Genomic DNA, 19,070 nt, shown 5'->3' on the forward strand with positions numbered 1-19,070 from the left:
AACTCATAAATACACACGCGCACACTCACACTTCCATATGATGTTACACAGATACGCACACTCCTCCTGCATACTAACTCACATAAACACACACACATTCAAACACACACACACACACACACACACACACACACACACACACACACACACTTCTTTTCACTCACCCACACCACACATATACATACACTACTCTACATACTAACACACAAAACACACACTTCTGCATACTAACACACTAACACAAACATACACAAACACACACACTTTCTGTAACACTGACAATAATAATGGTGTGATATGTGTGTGTGTGTGTGTTAGCGGTGTGTGAGCTGCCATGTGCAAATGGTGGACGGTGTATTGCTCCAAACACCTGCCAGTGTCCATCAGATTACAGCGGCCCGCAGTGTCTCACCCGTGAGTATCTGTGTGTATGTGTGTGTTTGAGTATGTGTGTCTGTAACTATACAGAAGTGTGTGTGTGTGTGTGTCTGTCTGTAAGTACACTGGTGTGTGTTGTGTATGTGTTTTTAAGTGTGTATGCGTGTATTTGTCTATTCGTGTGTGTGTGTGTGTGTGTGTGTGTGTGTGTGTGTGTGTGTGTGCCCATGTGTGTGTGTGTGTTTGCAGCTCAGTGTTCTCCTCCTTGTGTCAATGGTGGGAGGTGTGTGGCCATCAACACCTGCAGCTGCCTAGATGGATGGAGAGGAGCTCGCTGTCAGATAGGTCAACACAAACACACATACAAACACACACACGCAGACACAGACAAACACTGTAACACACACACATCTTCAGATTTGTACAGTTTTGTCCTCAAAGTAACTAGTGAATATCATGTGTGTGTGTGTGTGTGTGTGTGTGTGTGTGTGTGTGTGTGTGTGTGTGTGCGTGCGTGCGTGCGCGCGTGTGTGTGTGTGTGTGTGTGTTTTCCTCCTCAGAGCCCGTCAGGTGTGTTCCAGCATGTAATAATGGTGGTGTGTGTGTGGGGCTCAACAGATGTCAGTGTGTGGAGGGATACACTGGAAAACACTGTGAGACAGGCAAGTGACACCATTGCCCGATATAGTGACATCATACATAATAAGATCGCTCACTGTAGCATCATCACCTATTAAAATGACATCATACACTCACTGGCCAATTTATTAGGTACACCTGTCCATCTGCTTGTTAATGCAAATTTCTAATCAGCCAATCACGTTGCAGCAACTCAATGCATTTGGGCATGTAGACATGGTTAAGACAATCTGCTGCAGTGTGAAGCGAGCATCAGAATGGGGAAGAAAGGGGATTTAAGTGACTGTGAACGTGGCATGGTTGTTGCTGCCAGATGGGCTGCTCTGAGTATTTCAGAAACTGCTGATCTACTGGGATTTTCATGCACAACCATCTCTAGGGTTTACAGAGAATGCTCCAACAAAGAGGAAATATCCAGTGAGCGGCAGTTCTGTGGGCGCAAATGCCTTGTTGATGCCAGAGGTCAGAGGAGAATGGCCAGACTGGTTCCAGCTGATAGAAAGGCAACAGTAACTCAAATAAGCACTCGCTACAACCGAGCTCTGCAGAAGAGCATCTCTGAACACACAACACGTCCAACCTTGAGGCGGATGGGCTACAGCAGCAGAAGAGCACACCGGGTGCCGCTCCTGTCAGCTAAGAACAGGAAACTGAGGCTACAATTCACACAGACTCACCAAAACTGGACAATAGAAGATTGGAGAAACGTTGCCTGCTCTGATGAGTCTCCATTTCTGCTGACACATTCAGATGCTCGGCTCAGAATTTGTCATCAACAACATGAAAGCATGGATCATCCTGCCTTGTGTCAGCGGTTCAGGCTGGTGGTGGTGGTGTAATGGTGTGGGGGAGATTTTCTTTGGGTCCATTAGTACCAATTGAGCATCAACGCCACAGCCTACCTGAGTATTGTTGCTGACCATGTCCATCCCTTTATGAGCACAGTGTCTCCATCTTCTGATGGCTACTTCCAGCAGGATAACACACCATGTCATAAATCGTGAATCATCTCAGACTGGTTTCTTGAACATGACAATGAGTTCACTGTACTCAAATGGCCTCCACAGCCACCAGAGCTCAATCCAATAGAGCAGCTTTGGGATGTGGTGGAACGGGAGATTGGCGTCATGTGCAAATCTGCAGCAACTGCGTGATGCTATCATGTAAATATGGAGCATAATCTTGTTGAATCTATGCCACAAAGGATTAAGGCAGTTCTGAAGGCAAAAGCACTTGTAAGATGTACCTAATAAAGTGGCCGGTGAGTATGTTTATGATGAGGTCATCCTCTGTGATGTTAGGACCCAGCTATGAGATGTACTCATAAAACACAAAAACCCTATTTGTGTGCGTTTGCGTGTGTGTGATTGTGTTATATACAGTCTGTAAACTAAGTGTATGAACTCTGTTTGTGTGTGTGTGTGTGTGTGTGTGTGTTTGTGTGTGTGCGCAGCGCTGGTGACGCCGTGTGTTCCTCCTTGTCAGCACGGAGCAGTCTGCGCTCCTCTGAACAGCTGTGTTTGCCCGAAGGGGACCAGCGGCATCCGCTGTGAGAAACTGTAAGACCGTGAACACAAACAGGCACACACATACGCATGCACGTACAGATAACACACACCGTGCTCTTGTGTTTCAGTGTGTGTCCTGTGGTCTGTACAGTGGTCAGCATGGCCCGCGCCGTCAGAAAAGGCTTTCGGGAGAGTTACGTAGATCGCTGTGGACCGCTGGGTGTCCAGCTCTGCACTAAATACAGGTCAAACACACACACACACACACACACACACATATATACTCATACACACACACACATTCTCACACAGGCACACGCTCTCAAACATACACACACTCACACACAGTGTTTACTAAGCAGCACCAAACGCACCTGGACAGAGGAACACACACACACACACACACACACACACACACACACACACACACACACACACACACACACACACACACACACACACATACAGAAACACACACACACATACATTCATACGTACAAACACCTAGACACATACTTACACACACATACACATGCAGTACACTCACACACACACACACACACATACTCTCACACAAACATTAACAACACAGCCTTTTTATCTCATAATTTCATTTTTTTAAATCATGGTTGTATCTCAATCATCACTCTTTTGACTTTTTAAGTCATATTTTCAACGATTTGTCTTGGAATTAAAATTTTTAAATCATAATTTTTATTTAGTTTTGCATAATTTTGACTTTATATCTCAGAATGTTGACTTTTTAAATAAATTTTAACATATTAAGTGATAATTTCAACTTTTATGTCATAATTTTGGCTTTTTATGTCATAATTTCTGCTTTTTATATCGAATTTTGACTTTTTAGGTAGATTTTAGCATATTAAGTGATAATTTCGACTTTTATGTTATAATTTTGACTTTTTATGTCACAATTCACATTTTATGTCATAATTTCGGCTTTTTATATCAGAATTTTGACTTTTTTAGTAAATTCCAACATAATAAGTGATCATTTTGACCTTTTATGTCATTATTTCGGCATTTTATGCCATAATTTCGGCTTTTATGTTATTATTTTGACCTTTTATGTCACAATTTAGATTTTATATCATAGTTTCGGCTTTTTATATAAGAATTTTGACTTTTTTAGTAAATTCCAACATAATAAGTGATCATTTTGACCTTTTATGTCATTATTTCGGCATTTTATGCCATAATTTTGACCTTTTATGTCATAATTTCTGCTTTTTATATCAGAATTTTGACTTTTTAGGTAAATTTTAGCATATTAAGTGAAAATTTTGACTTTTATGTTATAATTTTTACTTTTTATGTCACAATTTACATTTTATGTCGTAGTTTCGGCTTTTTATTTAAGAATTTTGACTTTTTTAGTAAATTCCAACATAAGTCATAATTTTGACTTTTTATATCATAATTTCAACTTAGTAAGTCATAAATTTTATGTTTTAAGCCTCTTTTTTCAAGAATATTAGTGTCATAATTTCAACTTTTATAATCTCTACATTTAAGGCCTGATTTCTTTCCTTACCCGTCTGGATTGTGCTTCCACAGTATTCTTTGTGAATATATATTTTACACATGATTTATTCCTGTGTTAAAGCTGAATTGCGAGCATCATTTCAGCAGCTGATGTGATGTTTCCTCTGATTTGCTCTTTTGTGTGTGCAGGATCAACCAGGCGCGTGTGTATCTGCAGGCGTACAGAGTCGGATACAAGATCCAGTGTCCTGACAAAAACACAAGATAAAACACACAGTCACACTTTTAACAGTGGCTTTGCTGCTGTTTTCATGAGGAATATATAAATCTCTCAGTGCTGAACTGATCACACTTCAAAACCCTCAGTCATGACACAGGGGGGGTACAGAAAGTATTCAGACCCCCTTAAATTATTCACTGTGTGTGTGTGTGTGTGTTTTAATGCAGCCGTTAGATAAAATCATTCAAGTTGATTTTTTCCACATGACTGTCCACACAGCAGCCCATATTGACAGAAGAACAAACTGTGGACATTTCTGCAGATTTATTTTAAAAAGAAAAACTGAAACATCACATGGTCCTCAGTATTTACACCCTTTGCTCAGTGTTTAGTAGAAGCTCATTTTGATCTAATGGCCCGTTTCCACTGAGTGGTACAGCACGGGTTGGTACGGGTCACCTGTATCAGGCTTTCCTTTTTACTGCTAAAAGGGTACCAATAATACACTTTTGGTGGGCGTTGTGTACGACAGAAAGTTTCAGTCGTCATCATTCTCGCTGGGTAATAGCCTCCTGTAACGTATGCAATTATATAAAATAAATGAACATATATGAACACACACAGACCCTTACAGTCCCTGATTTGATACCAATTACAGAAAAACTACACACAGCAGACATTTAGTCCTTATTTGGGTTCAAAAACACATGCAATATACAGTCAGCGCAAACCTCTCATCTGTGTCTGTAATCTTCAGCAGCACATGTAGCCTCTGTTATAGAGTAACTCCGTCATTCTGAGTTCATAATAGTAAAAAAGGTGATAATAATAGTTAAACATGGCGGTTTGATCGTGTTTTAGGTTGCTGAAAGAGTCATTCGCTGCTTTGTTTTTGGCGCTTCACTTTTGCGTTTGTCCATTTCTGAAAGGATTGGATGTCAGAAGCACTTCAGTAATCACGTGCACGTTATTATCATCAGCTCAAGAATTTCGTTATTTCAAATATAGACGCGCGATCGCGAGCTCACTGGAGAAAGTGGAACCACTCGCACTTTTAGAAGACCTCGTGAAACAACAACAGGACAAACGGCAGATTTAGTTTTTCTTGGCTTTGTGGCTGTTCATCAAGACAACGACAAGGTTTGTTTAAGCTCGGGTCGACCATGGCTTGTTATTATATTCATTCATTCATTTTCTTGTCGGCTTAGTCCCTTTATTAATCCGGGGTCGCCACAGCAGAATGAACCGGCAACTTATCCAACACGTTTTTACGCAGCGGATGCCCTTCCAGCCGCAACCCATCTCTGGGAAACATCCACACACACTCATTCACACACACACTCATACACTACGGACAATTTAGCTTACCCAATTCACCTGTACCGCATGTCTATGGACTGTGGGGGAAACCGGAGCACCCAGAGGAAACCCACGCAAATGCAGGGAGAACATGCAAACTCCACACAGAAACACCAACTGAGCTGAGGCTCGACCCAGCGACCTTCATGCTGTGAGGCGACAGCACTACCTACTGCGCCACTGTGTCGCCTTGTTATTATATGTATATATGATTATGGTGTAATGTCTCGGCTGTGTATTTAAAAATGCCACTTCCTTTGTTTTCATACTCCTGCTTGTTGCAGAAAGCGAGTGACGAATATTTGTAAACCAATAGCATTCAGCTGCACGTCTAGCTCCGTCTTTGGTACCCTTTTAGCTGTGCTAGGCACCCTTTGCAAAGAGTGACCAAAAAGTGGTATGGTACAGTTCGCTTTTGCAGTGGAAACGGTCATAAAAGTGAACCGAACCGTACCACTCAGTGGAAACGGGCCACAAAACAGCCATGAGTCTGTTTGGGAAAGACACAGCAAGTTTTTCACACTTGGATTTGGGGATCCTCTGCCATTCCTCCTTGCAGATCCTCTCCAGTTCTGTCAGGTTGCATGGCAAACGTTGGTGGACAGCCATTTTAGGTCTCTCCAGAGATGCTCAACTGGGTTTAAGTCAGGGCTCTGTCTGGGCCATTCAACAGTCACAGAGTTGTTGTGAAGCCACTCCTTGGTTATTTTACCAGTGTGCCAAGGGTCATTGTCTTGTTGGAAGGTAAACCTTCAGCCCAGTCTGAGGTCCTGTGCACTCTGTAGAAGGTTTTCCTCTGCAGGTGGCCAAATTCATCTTCCCTCAATTGCAGCTAGTCGTCCTGTCCCTTCAGCTGAACAACACCCCAACTGCATGATGCTGCCTCCACCATGCTTCACTGTTGGGACTGTATTGGACAGGTGATGAGCAGTGCCTGCTTTTCCCCACACATAGAATTAAAACCAGAAAGTTTAATCTTGGTCTCATCAGATCAGAGAATCTTATTTCTCACCATCTTGGAGTCCTGTTTTTAGCAAACTCCATGCAGGCTTGTATGTGTCGGGCCACTCTGCCAGAAAGCCCCGACTGGTGGAGGGCTGCAGTGATGGTTGACTTTCTACAGCTTTCTCTCGACTGCATCTCTGGAGCTCAGCCGCAGCGATCTTCGGGCTCTTCTTTATCTCTCTCACCAACTCCCTTCTCCTCTGATAGCGCAGGATTATGGAGGCCACTGTGCTCTTCAGTACAGCAGACATGTTCTGTAACCTTGGCCAGATCTGTGCCTCTTTCTCTGAGCTCTTCAGGCAGTTCCTTTGACCTCACGATTGTCATTTGCTCTGACTTGCATTGTGAGCTGTAAGCTCTTGTGTAGACAGCTGTGTGACTTTTAATGATCTGTTGTGATATGAGTAATAAGAGTTTTAGAAATGTTTTGCTTGTGAAAACTGCGCCAAAGTAATTAAAAACAACTGTAATACGGAGCCAAACACAACACAGACAGGTTTGTTTTGTATATCGGCACATCATGTACATTATGCATGTGTGGTTTAAGTATTAAAGACATGTTTTATGTTTTAAATCATTGTGGTGGTCCTCTTTAAACTTGTGTGCAAATGTTTAACCCCTTTGTGCTGTTCAGATTGACTCCCCTTTGATTATGTTTAGGGGTGTCAAAATTAATTGTTTCTTCGGTGCACCGTGATGCAGACGCGGACAATTCGGTATCGGTTCAGTAATAATCATAACCGGTTATTACTGACGTCATTTACCTCATATGCGCTCTGTCGCGAGGGAGGTGAGCGCAGGTATTTACAACACTCAGCCAATGCAGGGCCGGCCCGTGGCATAGGCAGTATAGGCAAATGCTAAGGCTGCTGTATATCCAGGGGGCGCCAGAAATGAGCGCGGTTCAGTTGGTTTTGTTTTCGATATTCCAGACAAACATTTAGTGTTAGACGGCATTAACTCAAAAACCTCTTACCCTAAAAAGATCTAAAGTGTGTTTCCTACAAAAAGACAAAGCTGGTTATGTTTCACAGCTGTCTTTCTTTTTTTTTTTCACTCAACATTACAAGCACTGCTCCGTTTAAGCCCTCGCAATATGTGTTTAGCCGGGAGAGCTCGCGCTGAGAGGAGCTCTCAGTAAGGGACCGTCGGAAAAGTGCTTATTTTTTTCGTTGTTTTTTTTTTCTCGTTTTTCTGCTTCGCTCAGCGCGAGCTCTCCCTGTAGCAAGGGCTTAAGTGTGTGTGTGTGTGTGTTTGGTGCTGTCTATGTTTGTGTTTGAATGAGAGACAGTGTGGTGTTGTGTGTCTGTGTGTTTATACAGACAGCTTGTTATAGCCTCCCCCCTAAAGTATAACTCTAGCTGCGTCCCAAATCGCATACTTATGCACTATTCTACGCCATTTTGTAGTGCGTTCACACTGAAAACTCTAATAATAATAAGTGCACTTTAATTACCCGGATGATGCAGCCGGTAAAGAGAAGTGTGTAATGACGGACACTTCACGCACTCAACGACCACAGGTTTGCTTACGTAGCGGAAGGGGTGGAGCTATCAGGCGCACATGTTGGATAACTTTATTTATTTTGGATGGTGAAAGCAAAATTCTCCTGCGAGAGTGATTATAGCGCCTCCCGATGGTGAATGCGGCAATACTCACGGCAGGTATTATTTGATAATTCGGTCGTTTATTTCACTGATTTGGCAACCGTCAAACGTCATCAGGGAAACGGTTTGAATTTCCGCTTAGTAAAAAAACATGAGTCTGCCATTTGGGACGACACTACATACATATACTATCCTGTTGAGTGTGTAAGTACATAGTGCATGAGTGCATAGTGTGCCATTTGGGACGCAGCTACTGTATATGGAAAGCATCGTCAATGCACCGAGATATCGAATTGAACCGAATCAAAGGCATGATAATCGTAACCAAACCGAACCGAACCGTGAGACCAGTATAGGTTCACACCTCTAATTATGTTGCTGCTGTTTTTGCCGCATTGACTCCCATTATAATCTCACTCATTGACTGTAAAGCAATGGCAGCATATAATCATGCATTCTTGATTGTTGCTGGTTTTCCCCGTTCGGTAGAGGGACAATTTGTCATTATTAATGTTGATCATCAGTTGTCAGTATTCACCCTTTAGATAGGCCTGTGCTAAAGAGTTGCTGTCTTTTATATGGAGTAAAACAGCGAACATAAGTGCACTTGCTGTGTTCTGAGAGCTGAGCTGCTTGTTTTACTTGTTCTCCATTTCCACCTGAGGATTCTCATCCCCTATTGATGTGATCCAAGAACTGTGAAGAAACGATGCCAACTATAGAGGATTTCTCGAGGTCTCCATAATCCTGGACCAGGCCGTGTCCTGAGCAGATGCTGTGGTGGTCATGGAGGAGTGGAGAGCGTGAGACTGATTCCTGAAAGACCCCCAGTGACAGACGAGTCTCTGCATTGATCTTGTGGGCCAGCCTGAACACCCGCTAGTGACCTGCAGCTTTTCCACTATGGACATCCAGCATTCTCCAGCGCCTAGACTGCAGCTCTGCGCAAGAAGTTTGGCCAGAGGAGACATGGTCGTGTCCAACTGAGCCTGGTTTCTCTCGAGGTTTTTTTCTCTTTGCTTTGGTTAATTGGTGAAGTTTGGTTTTCCTGTCGCCAGTCTTGCTCGGTTCGGGACTTGTGGTGCTGCGCATCAAGGTATTGCTCAGTGTTTGGACTCTCAGTAGTGAATATTAAACCACACTGAACTGAACATCAACTCTGAAAACTGGACCGACACAGCTTCAGTTTACTAGAACGTCTGTATTTAGCTGCTTTGACACAATCTACATTGTAAAAGTGCTAGAGAAATAAAGATGAATTGAATTATTTAGATTTTCTCAGACAAACTGTCCCTCTTTCCAACAGGGAAAACCAGCAACAATCAAACATGCATGATTATATGCTGTCAATGCTTTGCGGTCTTAAAATGTGCTTATAAGGGAAGTCCAGCCCAGCAATCCGACGTTTTTGGAGACCGCGAATTACGTAGGCGGAGGTACATATGTGTAACGGCGGGGAGTGATGACACACACAACTGGGGTAAGATCCAATATGCAGGATTATTTGTAATCAGGCAAGCAGAGGTCAATACAGGTGCAAACGGGTATGTACAGGCAGTCTGGAATCGTAGTCATCAAACAGGCTATAGGTCGTAAGGCAGGCGGCTAAACAGGGATAAACAAGGCTGGGTCGAAACACGACAGGGAAAAGGCGTTGTAATGTCATCTACTGATCAACAAGACTCGGCAAACTGAAACCGTGAATGTGTGGCTTATGTAGTGAATAGGCTCGTTTGACTTGGCCAAAATCTGCGCAGAATCGATCACCGGTGATCGCCGCAAGATGCATGCCGGTTAGAAATGTGTCCGCCTTGCCTTCGCCTCGCTCTGATTTTACGCTGACGTGCGCCAAAAAACTCTCGCGATCGCGAGGCGGGTACCTCAGATAGAGCAGTCGGCCGCAGTTACTCTCAAAAGACTGCGTTACCAAAAGCATGATAGGAAACGACTGGCTGACGACACAGCTTAATGCTGATTGGATGAGACTGACACATTACACTTTATTATCTTGTTTTACTAAGGTTTATACCTGGATTTGTTGAATACCTTTTTTGTATTTTCGTTGATAATTAAAAAAAAAAGTCATAAAGAGCATTACATATGGTTATTTATTTAGATTTACACGCAGACAACAACAAAACACATCTTTGTAAAACATAACGTGACCTATCCAATATAACTAAATGTTACTTATAAATTATTAGGATGTGTGTGTGCTGTATTTTATTTCTCTCTCAGTTTTAAGTCCTGTTTGTTGTCATTTTCACTTTTTGTATGTTTGTGTGAATTTTGTATTGTAATTTTTATGCAGCGTTATTCCATTAAATTCAATCCAATATATACATATATTCAGACATACAAAGGTTATCAGACTGTTTTGTCATTATGCCTCATCTTTGTGTGGTTTCATATGAGAAGTGAAAAGGGTGTAGTAAACAGGACACACACACATATGTATATGCATATGTATGTGAAGTCAAAAGTCATGTTTAATAGACCAAGAACATTTCCACAGTTTTTCCTGCAGTCTAATAGTTTTTATTCTGGAGAAAGTCTTGGGCTGTTTATTTTAGTCTGGCTGGAGTAAAAGCAGTTTATATATACCCAATAAGCATGTCAATATCATTAACCCCCTAAGAATTTATTTGTCAAACAAATATTTGTCATGACCCGTCACTCAAAAGCATGCTATGGCTACCTCATTTATAATGTAGCCAAATTAGGTTTCTTGAAAGCTTTCTTGCTGTATAAGCTGTTTATTTTGTTATTCTTTTAACGTTTGTTGAATATACAGAATTATATTTTTAATACACCCTTTTAGTTAATGAGCTGTTCATCTTCTGTAATTCTGAACATTTTTTTTGTAAAAACTGCGATATTTCTATTGCATCCACTCCCACATTAAAAATACTATAGTAATGTATACTGTAGTGCTTTTGAACCATGTTATAAAATAGCCTATTTAAATTTTATAGTTGCTCTGGTATCACAACAATTATAAACACAACCCAATACTGAAAAAACATGTTCAAAATGCAATAATATTTACTATAAATCACCATAGTATTTTTTCATGAAGGTCATTCGTCTGCGATAAAAAAACGCGAACGAGATCTCCGCCACTGGTGACGATTCCAGGTGGGTAAACAGCGAGATTCAGCAGGTGTCCGACTTCTGATGTAATTTTTGAGCCCTCCTCTTACTGCGCACGCCTGCTCTCGTTTACAATGCAGCCAAGGCGAGGCGCACCTCAAACGAGCCTAATGCAATCAGTCTCTGATAGTCATCAGGTGTTGCGAGTGTGTGTGGGTGTCTGGGCGAAGTGCATGTCTGAATATGTAGTCCAGGAAAAGGCGGAAGTGTAGTCCATGGTTATTGTGCGATCTATGGAGAACGATCGCTGGTTATCGTGACAGTATGCTTGCTATTTCATTTTTTTACACTAATGCAACTGACCGCTTTCCTGCTTGTGGAGGGCTTTTTCTGGACGGCTTTTGTCGACTGGGTTTAGGGAAGTAAGCGGGTGGGCGTGTCAATCGGTAAAATTGGTTGGGTTTAGGGAAGGAGGAGGGTGGGTTATTCGATTGGTCGGCCGCCCAGTCAATTCAGTCAGTCAGTCAGTCGGTCGACAGCGGCCTCTGGTGGGTTTATGCGAGAACAGCATGGGCGCGAACGGCACTCGCCAGAGACGTCTGAGATGCGAAAAAGCGAACACAGCGGCCTCTCGCGGATTCGTGAAAACAAAAACTGCAAACCTCCCATATTTCGTCAGTCTGCTCAGTGTATTCATTCAATTATAAATTTTCTTGTTAGCTTAGTTCCTTTATTAATCCGACATTGCCACAGCAGAATGAACCGCCAACTTATCCAGCAAGCGGATGCCCTACCAGCTGCAACCCATCTCTGGGAAACATCCACACTTACATTCACACACACACTCATACACTACGGACAATTTAGCCTACCCAATTCACCTGTACCGCATGTCTTTGGACTGTGGGGGAAACCGGAGCACCTGGAGGAAACCCATGCGAACGCAGGGAGAACATGCAAACTCCAAACAGAGACGCCAACTGAGCCGAGGTTCAACCCAGCGACCTTCTTGCTCTGAGGCGACAGCACTACCTACTGCGCCACTGCCTCGCCACAGTGTATCGGTGAGTTTTTAAAAACTTTCAAAGCATTTTCTCAAAATATCTATCAAATTAAGATTCGTCACCAAGAGTCATCCCATTTGCTGAAACAGAGAAAGCTGAGACCAAATTAACACTTCAAATCAGTCCAGAGTGGATGAAAACGACCCAACAGCATGCAATGTTTAACTGAGTGTGGAGATGAAAACAGCGTGACTGTGCAGAAAAGCGCTGACAGAGGCGTTCAGGCTGTGCTTTAAGTTAACACAGACATATATTAAACCATCTGAGACGAGGATCGAGAGAAGAAGACATGAAGAAAACAACCACAGACACGCCAGCCAAGGTAAAATATATGCTAAATGATCATTTACAAACGTGTTTTGTGCTGTTCTGGTTTTTATCAGAATAACAACATGTTTAAGGGATATTTCAGCTATAAATGGATGAATATGTTATTAACTAAACTAAAATCAAGTGGCATGGTGGCTCAGTGGTTAGCACTGTGGCCTCACAGCAAGAAGGTCGCTGGTTCGAGTCCCAGCTGGGTCAGTTGGCGTTTCTATGTGGAGTTTGCATGTTCTCTCCATGTAGGTGTGGGTTTTCTTCCGGGTGCTCTGGTTTCAGTCCAAGCACATGCGCTATAGCGGAACTGATGAGCTAAATTGCCCGGTGTGTATGTGTTTGTGAATGAGTGTGTATGGGTGTTTCCCATTACTGGGTTGCGGCTGGAAGGGCATCTGCTGTGTCAAACTTGCTGGAATAGATGGCGGTTCATTCTGCAGTGGCGACCCCTGATAAATAAAGGATTAAGCTGAAGAGAATGAACAAATCTAAAATGCTCTGTTAAAACCCTAGTAGCAAAGTATTCTGGCCCAGATTTGGCAAAAAGCTGGCACAGCAGGCATTCATCCGGCACTGGCATACAGCATGTGGGCCAAACATGGCCCGGGTTTGGCAGAGGCGGCACCGTTTTTAAGGCGGCACACAAGATTTGGGCCAGATGAAAAACATAGTATTTGGCCCAGATTTAAAAATTTGATAAGTGGGCCATGTGAGTTTGGCCAGTCTTGACCCACATTTAAAATACACTAAAATCATTCTTGAGTAAAGAAAAAAAATTCTACCAATCAGGTCACTTTGAGAAAAAGCGTGCCCATAGTGTGCCTAAAGCGCATCACTCCATGGGTTTATCAATTTCATTGCAATTGTGACACACCAACCTATCTGGCCCAGTTCAGGCCCAGTTATGAGTTATTAACTTGGCTGAGACTTGGCCCAGATATGGTCTGTGTTTGGCCCTTGTCTGGAAGCCAGATTTGGTCCAGGCATGTACCGTAATTCACTGCGGCATGTGGGCCAGGCAAAACCTGATTGTGTGGGCCAGAGCTGGGCCAGAGAAATTTTGCTATGTGGGAATAGTTGGGTTGAAAATACCCCAACATATAACCCAACTAAAGGTTATTATAGCACCTTCCTAACTATGGGGTATTTTAACCCAATGCATAGGGTTATTTTGATTAGATGTTATTTTTTTCCATTCTGGTAGTACTTTATAGTATTAATTTTATAACTATGATTGTGTAAATAAATAAATGTCTCCGCTGGGTCCTAAAGATAGCAATGCAGACGGATATTTCAAATATGTGTATCATTTCCTCCCCTAAAAAAAACAAACAAACAAGAGAAAGTGCTTTATTCATTTAATATAGATCGGCTATAGCCCCTTTCACACATACAGACCTTTCCGGAAAATTACCGGCAATTTTCCGGAAAGGTCTGTATGTGTGAACAGGTCCTTTCTGAAAATACCGGTAAATTCGTTCTGGCTATTTTCCGGAAAGAGAAGTTGTAACATTACCGGTAATTTGCCGGAATGCTGCACTGTGTGAACGCAGAAGGAAGATTACCGGAAAGAGCGCGCCCACGTCTAGAACTTGCTGACGTGAGACGTCTACTTTAGCCAATCAGAACAGTCAGACGCATTTACGTCCGCGCGGTTTATGAGAATAAAAGCCTTAAAATATTTTCCCAGACACATTTAGCTGCTAGAAGTTAGTCAGATAACGTTTAAATGTTCATCTTAATGCCAACTGTGTAAATAATCATAGATAAGATGCATATGATAAGCCGCTGTTTGTTTACCTTCAAGCTTTGCGTGTGCCTGTGAAACAGCCTGTGAGCGCCAGCACACGCACATATTATGAACATCTCGACATGCGAAAGTGTTTCTCTATGTTTTCATCGAAGTTATTCACAATATTGATCATCCACAGAGTCTGTAATGTAGTCAAATGTTTACAAACACAAGCGCAGCCGTTTAGAACTCATTTGTGGTGAATGATGTCAGAATTTACCGGTATTTTGGAGTGGATGTGTGAATGCTCTTTTCTGGAAAAATTCCGTAACGTCCTCGCCTGTGTGAACAGCACTTTTTTTAATTTACCGGTAAAGTCGTTTCAGAAATTTTCCATATATTTACCGGTATCACTGTGTGAAAGGGGCTTATGACGTGCGCATTTGTTCAATCAATAAAGAGTGCTGGAGAAACGGATATAAAAACACGACACGAAGAGGTCATTTGATAAAAAAGGACATTGCTGATGTCCTCATTTCTCCAAAAGCTTATAAATCACACATGATGAGTTCATTTCAGAGAGCAAAGCTGCACACAGTCTTCTGTGATGGTTGGGTTTAGGGGTAGGATGCGGTGAGGCCACAGCCATATCACCTTGCAGCCCAAAAGCAGTTACTCAATAAAGCTAAGCAGCTAAGAGCCAGGTCAGTACCTGGATGGAAGATCCAGGGAACACTAGGTTGCTGGAAGTGGTGTTAGAGACGCCAGCAGGGGGAGTTCAACCTGCGGTCTGTGTGAAGGGGACACTACACTGTCCGTAAGCGCTGTCTTTTGGATGAGACATTTAACCAAGGTCTTGACTCACTGTGGTCATTAATGATCCCATGGCATTTCTGGTAAAGAGCAGGAGTGTAACCCCGATGTCCTGGTCAAATTCTCTCAACATGGCCAGGCCTGGATTGGCTAATCGGGAGGACCGGGAGAATTCCCGGTGGGCCGGTCCGTTTTTTGGCCGTGAGGGTTGGTGTCCCTAGCTCTAGATTCTGTTGCTCTCAGCAGTCACACTTTTTAAATTAATGTATTTATTTACTTGACCACAGCCTTCTTATTCATTATTTTACAGCAGCTCTGCTCTTTTTATCTATTTTCTCGCAGCCTTGTGAGCACGATGCAGCCTGCAGTTGATGATGATATAAATCAGATTAGAATCAGATCAGAGTCACCTCTCCACGTACAGCTGTTGTGGTCCAGTGGTTAACATGTTAGGTTACGACCCCACCAACCCAGGTTTGATCCTCGTTTGAGTTACTTATTTTTTTCATTTTTATTGTTAAAAGGGTCACGAAACACCAAAACACATGTTTTGAGCTGTTGACAGTGGTATATGTGTCCCACACTTCTAAAAACACTATTAGGACACCTATATTTCACTAAAAAGTGTAAATTGGTTGTTTTTGCGTTATTTCAAGCAAATTCGTACTTCCTGTTTGAAACTAATTTTTGAAGCTGCGTCACGGTCATGACATAATAGCGTGTATTCCAGCGTGCAGACTAGACGTCTGTGCCAGAGTGTGTCTTATTACGTCTTACAGTGTGATGCATTAATGCATGAGTAAAGCTTGGTTCAAACCAATCAGCGCGCTCTATTGTGCAACTTCATTAATATTTATTAGTGTCACCGTGTTTGCACCACAGAGACGCCACGTTGTGTTGGCAAAACAAGCGTGAAGTGTTGCTTTTATAGTTTGCTGCCATTAAGTTTCGTTTTCATTTTCATCTGGATCACGTGTGGATTAACAGTGTACGCGACGCTCGACAACAATAACTTACGTGTCTAAGGAGGATTATTGTTTACCTGAGAGCTGTTCTCATCTGCAAACGCTGAGATCCGGATTGGCTTGTAGTATTCTCTCCATAAAGACGCGGCTCTAGTTGCTGGTGATTGTTCTGTCTCTACAGATTTGGTAAGTGAGTGACCAGTGCTCTTTGTTTAATCAGTTTGTTCGTATCGAATTAAGTTAACTATTGCACTGAGTGCAAACATGTTAGCACCGCATTTTGTGACCGGAATAACACGCGCAGCTTTCTGAGGCTACCTGCCGTGTGCATCTAAGTTTCCGGGAAATGCGGCGGGTTTTTTTCTCTCATTCGCCGTGCGGTATCAAACATTGCATGATAAATACACGCTTAGAGCAGATCCTCGAATCAAATATCTCGTTTGTCGCGAGGGAGATGAATGAATTCCCTGAATGAAAGAGCCAAACTGCTGTTAAAGTCCACCATTTAATCATTTGGCAAATAATTCGACTACAGATGTCCATGTAGGTTAAACACCATCACTTTCTCATGTGTGTGTATTTTGACTGAAACTCAGCGCGTTCCCAAATAGACACTCCCACACCCTCCCACTTTAGTTCCTCCGACACTCCCCCCTAAACAAAGCTGGACACGCCCACTTTTCTGACTTTTTCCAAAGTAGAGGTGTGAAAACACCCTGCTGAAACGAGGGGGTTTCATGGCCCTTTAAGACCTATAATACTGTTAGGCTTGTTGAACATTTGAAGTGCTAAAGCAGCTGTTTTCTCAAAAAACAGACGTGATATTTAATTAGAAACTGAATTGGAAATGACCTTATTTTAATATAGTCAGTGGTGAACTGAGGTGGGCCGGTCTGAGGCTTGAAACTCCATGGTTGAAAAGAAGTCCCACTCCAGCCCTGATCATGGCCTCCCAATGTTGGGGAATTCATTGTGTCTTGATGAATTTCTGATGAATGTATTACTCTCATTTATTTGCTTATTTGAGTGATTTCCGTAATATTATTATTATCTATTGTATTATTACCCGTACCTGCGGCATTATTATCAGGTATGTGTGCTTTGGTTAATGAAAAAGTCATTCTGTGTAAATGCAGAGATGAGAAGATAAATTAACGAGCAGCAATACTGTCACAATGAGGGTTGATTTAGGGAAGCAAGGCCATTAGGACACTTGTGTTCTGTTCTGTAACTCATGATAAGGCACACCTGCACATGCACCCACACTCACTTGTACTGACATCTAAAGAATTATGAGTACCTATAAACTTCAGCTGATCTTACAGTTGACAGCTCAGTAAACAAGATATATTCTTGAGCATTGTTTTTTGGCCGAGTCATCGCTTTTGAAGCGGGAAGGAAAGACCTGGACATGGGTAAGACCACTGAAAGACCCTGAGATTCTACTGGTGGCGGGCACCTGAGAGATTTAAGATCCCATTAGCGGAGAAGCTGATGGAGGAGTGTAATCTATCTATCTATCTATCTATCTATCTATCTATCTATCTATCTATCTATCTATCTATCTATCTATCTATCTATCTATCTATCTATCTATCTATCTATCTATCTATCTATCTATCTATCTATCTATCTATCTGTCTGTCTGTCTGTCTGTCTGTCCATCCATGTCTATGTCTGTTCATCCACCCTTCCATCTATCTATTTATGTCTATCCATCCATCCATTGTTTTTTGGCCGAGTCATCGCTTTTGAAGCGGGAAGGAAAGACCTGGACATGGGTAAGACCACTGAAAGACCCTGAGATTCTATTGGTGGCGGGCACCTGAGAGATTTAAGATCCCATTAGCGGAGAAGCTGATGGAGGAGTGTAATGTGTCAATTTGGGAGGAGTATTAGGACAGAAATGCATTTAAACTCTGTGCAAGCCTGTGTTCGGGAGACACTTGAACGACCTGTCTCTGTTGTTACTGATGCTGTAACAATAAACTGCTTTTCCTAAAGACTTCGGAGATCTCAGACTTTGTCGTTTTTTTTCATAATTTTGACTTAGAGACTTAGAAGATTTTGCAGACCAGAATCTTTTTTCCACAACACCAGTGTGTGGTGAAGCACTGGCGCTGTTGTCCTGTGGCTGCCTTCACATCATCCAAGTGGATGCTGCACAGTCCCCCGGGACTGTGAAGCGCTTTGAGCATATGGTCATGAACAATAAATGTGCTATATAAATACAAATTACATATACAATATACAAAGGACAGTATAAAATGAATGAAAACCTATGTAATGTCCCCACTTTCCACAAAAACAAATGTGTGTGTGTGTGTGTATTAGTGCTAGACAAAGATTAATTCCATCCAAAAAAGCTTCTTTTGACAATATATGTGTGTGTTATATGTGTTTATTATGTATATGTGATGCACACGCACATACATAGAAACAAAACTATACCATATGTTGTCACATAGATATTTAAATGTATATATGATTTATATCATGTACATGTATATTTTATAGCTAATTATATAAACATGTTCTCATATATATGCATCCATGTGTGTGTTAATATATACAGAAGAAATATGCACGTTGGCACAATGCAAACTCCACACAGAAATGCCAACTGACCTAGCCGAGACTCAAACCAGCGACCTTCTTGGTGTGAGGCCGCAGTCCTAACCACTAAGCCAGTGGTTCTCAAAGTGGGGGTCCTTGAGGGGTAGCGGAAAAATGAAGGGGGGTCGCCTGGTGATTTCCAAAAATCTACTTATTATTATTAGACCATAAAAATTAGCATATTTTATCCATAACCAACTGAAGAGAAAAAAACAGCCGTTTATAGTTACTATAGTAGCTTGTT

At 42.2% G+C, this 19,070-nt stretch overlaps 3 protein-coding genes across 6 annotated transcripts in view; all 3 read left to right on the forward strand.

Moving 5' to 3' along the window:
- si:ch211-221n20.8 overlaps positions 1-7,189 on the forward strand; it is a 142,370-nt gene extending 135,181 nt beyond the window's left edge. The window contains exons 16-22 of one of the 4 annotated variants that reach the window (XR_012395322.1): positions 319-414; positions 628-723; positions 939-1,040; positions 2,471-2,576; positions 2,654-2,770; positions 4,221-4,743; positions 4,784-7,189. Coding sequence is in view for 1 of the 4 variants with exons in the window: in NM_001424158.1 (NP_001411087.1) it covers positions 319-414; positions 628-723; positions 939-1,040; positions 2,471-2,576; positions 2,654-2,770; positions 4,221-4,299 (596 nt within the window). In the remaining 3 variants the exon portion in view is untranslated. Of the gene's footprint in view, positions 1-318; positions 415-627; positions 724-938; positions 1,041-2,470; positions 2,577-2,653; positions 2,771-4,220 lie in introns of all 4 variants that reach the window. The other 3 variants (XR_012395323.1, XR_012395324.1, NM_001424158.1) reach the window with 3 other exon arrangements.
- The window catches only part of pycr3 (pyrroline-5-carboxylate reductase 3), a 547,472-nt gene that overhangs the window by 190,668 nt on the left and 337,734 nt on the right, over positions 1-19,070 (forward strand). The gene's annotated exons all lie outside the window — the stretch shown is intronic.
- Positions 12,640-19,070, forward strand: part of gptl (glutamic--pyruvic transaminase-like) — a 23,317-nt gene continuing 16,886 nt past the window's right edge. The window contains exon 1 of the mRNA XM_073933816.1: positions 12,640-12,701. Within this exon, the coding sequence (XP_073789917.1) occupies positions 12,669-12,701 (33 nt within the window). The 5' untranslated portion in view covers positions 12,640-12,668. The remainder of the gene's footprint in view (positions 12,702-19,070) is intronic.

This window comes from Danio rerio, chromosome 20 (genome assembly GCF_049306965.1).
Source record: "Danio rerio strain Tuebingen ecotype United States chromosome 20, GRCz12tu, whole genome shotgun sequence".
In the NCBI taxonomy this organism is placed as follows: domain Eukaryota; kingdom Metazoa; phylum Chordata; class Actinopteri; order Cypriniformes; family Danionidae; genus Danio; species Danio rerio.